Source organism: Amaranthus tricolor, chromosome 7, assembly GCF_026212465.1.
Source record: "Amaranthus tricolor cultivar Red isolate AtriRed21 chromosome 7, ASM2621246v1, whole genome shotgun sequence".
NCBI classification, from domain to species: Eukaryota; Viridiplantae; Streptophyta; class Magnoliopsida; order Caryophyllales; family Amaranthaceae; genus Amaranthus; species Amaranthus tricolor.
This window is the reverse complement of record NC_080053.1, coordinates 19,349,194-19,356,191: the sequence shown is the minus strand read 5'-3', so window position 1 is coordinate 19,356,191 and position 6,998 is coordinate 19,349,194. Positions and strand designations below refer to the sequence as shown.

The 6,998-nt window shown below is 43.4% G+C and overlaps 1 protein-coding gene across 1 annotated transcript; it reads left to right on the top strand.

Moving 5' to 3' along the window:
• Window positions 1-2,685: 2,685 nt before the first annotated feature.
• LOC130818595 (uncharacterized) lies at window positions 2,686-6,523 on the top strand. Its single transcript, XM_057684758.1, has 5 exons — window positions 2,686-2,847; window positions 3,026-3,681; window positions 3,765-5,481; window positions 5,575-6,296; window positions 6,469-6,523. The coding sequence occupies exons 1-5, from the start codon at window positions 2,686-2,688 to the stop codon at window positions 6,521-6,523; spliced, it is 3,312 nt and encodes a 1,103-aa protein (XP_057540741.1).
• Window positions 6,524-6,998: the final 475 nt, after the last annotated feature.

Genomic DNA, 6,998 nt, shown 5'->3' with positions numbered 1-6,998 from the left:
ACTTGTTACTCATATTTTTTTTTTCTATTTCGAAGATCTAAATTAAAAACTACTTCTTACAATAACATCATCATAATACATTCTATTACAACATTTACTAAATAACATTAACTAACAAGAAACTCTTTCGAAATTTTAAAAAAAAAAAAAAAATTTAAAAATGGGTTCGGCAGAGTTGCACAAAACGTGCGACTGTACAGTCGCACGTTTTGTGCGACTGTGCTGAACCCATTTTTAATTTTTTTTTATTCGATTGATTTAAAATAAAACTTATCTCGAATTTTTGTTGACGACTTCGATTCCAAAGTTTTAGCTCCGATTAATTTTATGTAAAGAATTTGAGTGGATTTGAAGTGATGAAAGTGTTATTGAGTGGATTTGAAGTGTTTTTATGGAGGTTTTAAAGTTAGTGGCATTTTCGTAATTTTTTTAATTCCAGAGGCAAAGTCGTAATTTCATTTGAGGGGTGGCGATAAAATGAAAATGGTGGCGACAAATAAGAATCGGGTTTTGACAATTGATACTTCTTGGAAATGTGACACAGTTTCTGACTTCTAAATGTTTGACATCTTTTTGGAAAGTTGAAGTTTATGAGGGCTAATCATTCCAATTTATTTGGCACATTTTCGAAAGTTTTTCACAACTTCCAGTAGCTAATTTATACACTCAATACATATTATATTTGTTTTTTATTTAGAGTCAATGAAATACTCCCTTCTATTCAGCTTATGTGTCCCATTTCTTTTTATGGTCAAGTCACCTTAATTGTCTCATTTCTATTTTTGGTATGGGTTTTTGACTTTTATGCCCTTAGTAACTTTATCCTATTTTCAATTATACCCCCATTACCCATACTAATTTTCCTCGCTTACATTAAAAAACTTATAATACCACTCTTTTTCCTACCCTTAGGGTTCCACTTTTGACTCTCCTTAAAATCCGTGAAAAGTCAAATGGGACTCCTAAGGTGAATAGGAGGGAGTATATGATATCCCTATTCACATGACGCGAGAAGACTATTTATTATCGAACATTTAAAAAAAAACGTCTTTAAGAAATTAAGAAAGAAGTTAAATTTTACTTTAATTTAGGTAATTTAGTTTGTTTCGGTAATGAAACGAGGAAGTGCAAAAGACACTTACAATACTGTGAATGGAAGCGTTGTCTGGAACGGCGACTCATGGAAGGAAGCGGCTTGGATTCCTACAACACAACACGTTAGCCTTGTCCGGGGGGTGATCTCCCAGAATACCCCTCCGACGCTCAAGTCAGAACGTAGATCAAAGATTATTGAATAATAGATTGTAAAGAATGCGGTAAATGATATCGAGATTAAGATTGTAAGTGTTTGGGTAGGTTGATGAAGCAGTGGGAGTAAGGATACTAGTAAGGTTATTTTTTCAGATCTTATTGCATGGTTTCTTCCGAATATTTATTTGATCTGCATCACTGGTATGATTTTTTCCGCATAAAGACTGATACCCTCGCTACATTAAATTCCCTCATCTATCGCTCTTCATGCGTAGGGCTAATGTTATGGGGTCAAATAAATGAACCCGTAATTTATTTAGTCAAACCCTAACCACCCAACTCGGTCCAATATTCCTTCAATTGATCTGAACTCATCCTACAATCCGTTAATCTTGTATTCATTCATTATCATATATTCATTACTTTCTGTCTCCCGATCTGACTTGAGCGTCGGAGGGGTTTTCCGGGAAATCACCCCTCGGACAAGGCTAACGTTGTATTGCAGGATTTGAGGTCTCATCAGCGGAAGGATCATAAACATTTTCAGCATACTGACAGTTATCCCCGACCACACCTTTTATCTAGGTATTTAAATGTCTTTTACAATTCATCGTTTCATAACCGAAACAGTTTGGCGCCGTCTGTAAGGAAAGGATAAGAAGTCATGGCTCCTAAGAAAAATCCGACTCAAACCGCCACCGTGCATAGCACAGATACAGACACTTCTGCAGGTCACGCTAATAATCAAGCCGTGACTCGCCGTGATCTGGACATGCTAGCGCGGAACCTCACGGCTGCTTTCTCTGAACAACTCCGCGCCATCATAAATAATGCTCCTACTCAACAACGAGTATTAGAAGATATGGCGAATCAAATAAAAAACTTGCGGGAACGAATCGAACCCCATCAAAAGATACCAAAGTCTCATGAATCTCAGGATGGGAACTCGAGGACGTCCCACTCCAGTAGACGCAATAAGAAGAGGCAGGAGAGATCTAGAACCTACCCGAGCCTCAGCAAAACAGATCTGCGAGATGGCGAATCTAAAACCGCCTCTCGAGACGTCCACACCTTCCTAGAGAGCAAGAAACAAAAGACGTCTGAAAGCGTCCAATCGTTGGTGGATAAAAGGAGGGAAGAAAGAAAGCAAGCCCAAGCCGCGGAGTCTAGCCGCCGCATCACCATGCCGCGGAATGAGGCCGGCAAAAGTAGCCTTTCTGGAAAACTTGTACCTATAATCTCTCCACTGGCCCCGGAGATACTAAATACCCCCAGTAATGGGAAGATAAAGATTCTGAACATGGCGGCCTTCGATGGAACGTCCTGCCCGGAGGAACACCTGATGGCCTACAAAAACTTGATGCTGCTGTATACCAATGACCCGTCATTGTGGTGCAAGTTCTTCCCGACTACTCTTACGGAAGTAGCGCTAACATGGTATACCTCCCTTCCAGGAGGAAGTATACACAACTTTGCCTAACTGGAAGAGAAGTTCCTAGGCCACTTTGTAGCTTCCAGAAGGCAGGAGAAATCAAATTTTCATCTACTCAGCATCACGCAATTGGAAGGGGAGTCCATATCATCCTATCTAAAAAAGTTTCATGAGGCGGTGCTGGAGGTAACCGATTTGGAAGAATCGGTTGCATTAAACGCCCTGATCAACGGAATGAAGGCCCAACGGCTGAAGTTCCAGTTGGTCGAAAGTCAAGTGAAGACATACGCGGAGGCCATGAAGCAATGCCAAAGCTATGTCACGGCCTCCGAAATATGTCAGGCCCATGATCCTAAAAGACGGAGGTCTGATAAAAAGGACCCCATTACCAATCACCCCTCAAGGAACAGAGAAGAACAGCCATCAAGGAGGGAAAGAAACTACATGCCGCGTCGTCAGGAACCCCCGTCAGATATGGGACCCCCACGACCCCGTCACGTATATGTCACTGAAGGGGAGCCCAGGACGAGGAATCTGTTAGATGGAGGCAATGATCCGCTGTTCAACCGGAATAGGAAGGACATATTCTTCGCCATCAGAGATCAATTGCCAACTCCACCTCCTACGGCTACCCCCTCTGGTAGGCGCAACTACAATCTGTGGTGTGATTACCACAAAGAGCATGGCCACACTTTGGCCCAATGCCGCGAACTCAACCGTATCCTCCACCAATTGGCGGACGAAGGAAAGTTGTCCAGGTTCATCAACCGAAAGGACTACGACACTAGAAAGGAAGTAGAAAGAAGGCCATGGAATCCAAGAAGCAGATCCCCCAAGAGGGATGAGGCCAGGCGCGAAAGTTCCAACACTCAAGGAACTATTAACATGATTTTCGGAGGATATACGGAAGAATATCCTACCATCCACGCAGCGAGAGATAGCGTCCACACTCTACTAAAAGGGCCCCCGAAGGCCTCAACAAGTGGGCCGATCATGAAGTTTGATGCCACGACCTCCCAAACACTGCAACAACCTCACACGGACCCTCTGGTGGTCACCCTCAAAATTGGGCAAATGAAAGTCAAAAGGGTACTCATGGACACCGGGAGCACGGCCGATCTCATAACAATGGAGTGCTTAAGAAAGATAAGTTCGAAGAAAAGCACTTGCAACCCCTAGACAAGCCGCTGATTGGGTTTGGGGGAAGTCAAGTTATTCCACTGGGCACGATCATCCTCCCCGTGCGGGTGGGAGAAAGAAATGAAAGCAGAACCATGCCCATACGATTCACGGTGGTGGATCTCACCTTTCCCTACAACGCTATCATGGGGCTCCCGCTGATCAACAAAATCAAAGCCGCGATTTTTCCCCATCAACTCTTGCTACAATTCGAGCGGGATGATGGACAGGTAGGAATCCTCAAAGGGGATCAGGTGACGGCACGCCAATGCCTCATCAACACCTTAAAGCGAGGAACTTCCTCCACCCCCTCTAAAAGGGAAAGGGAAGAGCAGTCACCTAGCGTCATGAGCGTGTACCTAGAGAGCTCCAACACGCAAGAAAGGCCTCGCCCCGTAGAACGATACGAAGAGGTGGACATATTCGGAGGAAAATGCATCAAAATAGGCAAGGATCTCCCTGCCCCTATTAGGCAAGATATCGTTGCCACCCTCACCGAGTTCCGCGACGTCTTCGCTTTTTCCACGGAAGAGATGCCTGGTATCCCTACAAGCGTCATGTGCCATAAACTTGACATAAAACCAGGCTACAAACCCGTGAAGCAAAAGCTGCGACATCAAGGAAAAGAGCGGATAGAGGCCGCCCGAGAGGAAGTGGAGAAATTTCTGAGAGCGGGATTCATCAAAGAATGCAAGTACTCCGACTGGCTCTCAAACGTCGTCCTCGTGAAAAAAGCAAACGGCAAGTGGAGGATGTGCGTCGACTTCACGGACCTGAATAAAGCCTGCCCCAAGGACGATTATCCTCTTCCTATGATTGATCGTCTGGTTGATTCCACGGCAGGCCACGCTCTACTGAGTTTCATGGATGTAAACGCCGGCTACCATCAGATCCCTTTGGCCATAGAGGACCAGCCACATACGGCCTTCATCACAAATGTCGGAGTATACTGTTACAAGGTTATGCCCTTCGGGCTAAAGAATGCTGGAGCTACCTACCAGAGAATGGTCAATAAGGTCTTCCAATCTCAAATAGGCCGAAATTTGGAAGTATACGTGGATGATATGATCACTAAAAGCAAACAAGCGTCACAACATGCCGCGGACTTACGCGAAACATTCAACACCCTCCGGAAACATCAAATGAGACTCAACCCTGAAAAGTGCGTGTTTGGGGTCACCGGTGGGAAATGCCTTGGTTTCCTCGTTGACGAAAGAGGAATAGAAGCTAACCCTGATAAGATAAAGGCAATCCGGGACATGAAGTCCCCAAGATCTGTAAAAGAAGTTCAAAAGCTAACAGGATGTATAGCTGCCTTGGGGAGGTTTTTGTCCAAATCCGCGGATAGATGTTCGCCCTTCTTCAAAACCCTTAAGCAGAGCAAGGTCGAATGGACAAAAGAAGCCGAGGAATCCTTCCAGCAGTTGAAAGAGCATTTGTCTTCTTTGCCGAAATTAGTATCGCCCATCAAAGGGGAGAAGCTAGTCCTATATGTCTCTATCTCCGAATACTCGTTATCCGGAGTACTAGTAGCGGAAAGAGAAAAGAAACAGCTTCCAATATACTATGTGAGTCATGCATTCCGGGGCTCAGAGGGGAACTACTGCGAAGTGGAAAAGGTCATATTTGCAATAGTGATGGCAAGCAAAAAATTGAAGCCATACTTCCAATCCCACCAGATCATCGTCCGGACTGATCAACCTTTGAAAAAGATTCTGGAAGGGAAAAATAAGTCAAGCCGCGTTACAGATTGGGCAAACCAGCTAGCAGATTTCGGAATCGAGTATGAGCCTCGTACAGCAGTCAAAGCCCAGGCTCTGGCCGACTTCATTGCCGAAAGTACTCTTCCCCATCATCCTGAACCCAATCAAGAATGGAAGTTGTATGTAGATGGGTCCTCGACACAATTAGCAAGTGGGGCTGGACTCCTCATTGAATCGTCCGCCGGGGTTCGTATGGAAAGGGCGGTAAGATTCGAGTTCGCGGCGTCCAACAATGAGGCTGAATATGAAGCATTATTGATGGGGCTGAAAATCTGCTACGAGGCAGGGGGTAAAATATTGTCCGCATTTTCTGACTCCCAACTAATAGTTGGACAAGTAAATGGAGAATTCGAGGCGAAAGATGAAAGCATGAAAATGTACTTACAGCAAGTAAAGGAATTTGTTCAGAAATTCGACAAATTCACTTTGGTCCATATTCCAAGATCCCAAAATGCACAAGCCGATTCTTTGGCAAAGCTAGCTAGCTCAGCTGAAACATCCGCGGCTCGCGACATCATCTGGGAAGTACTTCCAAACCCCAGTATCAATCTCATGGTCAACACCATTGATAGATCAGAGATGTGGATGGATCCCTACATCAAGTTCTTGCAGGATCAGACGCTTCCCCAAGATGAAAATCAGGCAAGAATGGTCCAGAAAAAGGCCAGATGGTTCGAACTCCACGAATCGCTCCTCTTGATCACACTTCCACCTATCTCCAGGTATATTAAGTGTTTTTTGCACTTCCTCGTTTCATCACCGAAACAGTTTGATGCACCTTCTAAAGGGTTATTAGATCCATAGAACGTTTCCAAACCAACTTCAACTGACCAAAAAATTCAGTCTCATTGTTGAAGTTCGGTTTGATGCACTATCTAAAGGATTAGATGACCCGTAGAACATTTCCGAACTAGCTTCAGCTACGTGATTTCCATCTGAAAAAATTACTCCAAATATTGCCCAATTCAATGTATTGGCTGAATCCGAATATGATCCGACGGTGGTACAATTCTCAGGTAACTTGATACATAAAGCAAAATCATCACCATGGCCTTTTTATGAAATGCTACATAAACGATGCAAATCTTTGATTAGTATTGCCAAGTGAAGAATATATTATATTAATCTGATGATGATCATACGGTTATTCTTGCTTTTATTTATCAACATATATCGGGTGTTTTATATTTGTTATATTCATGGGTCAACATGAAAAGTGATGGAGTATGATATTGACACATATTGGAAGAATATTATATTATTTCTGCATGGGAATTCAATACTTTAGCATTATTATTCGTATTATATTGGGTCTTACTTATATGTGGTTTTCAATGATGAGTGTATAAAGTCATCTAAGCTTTCACCTAGTT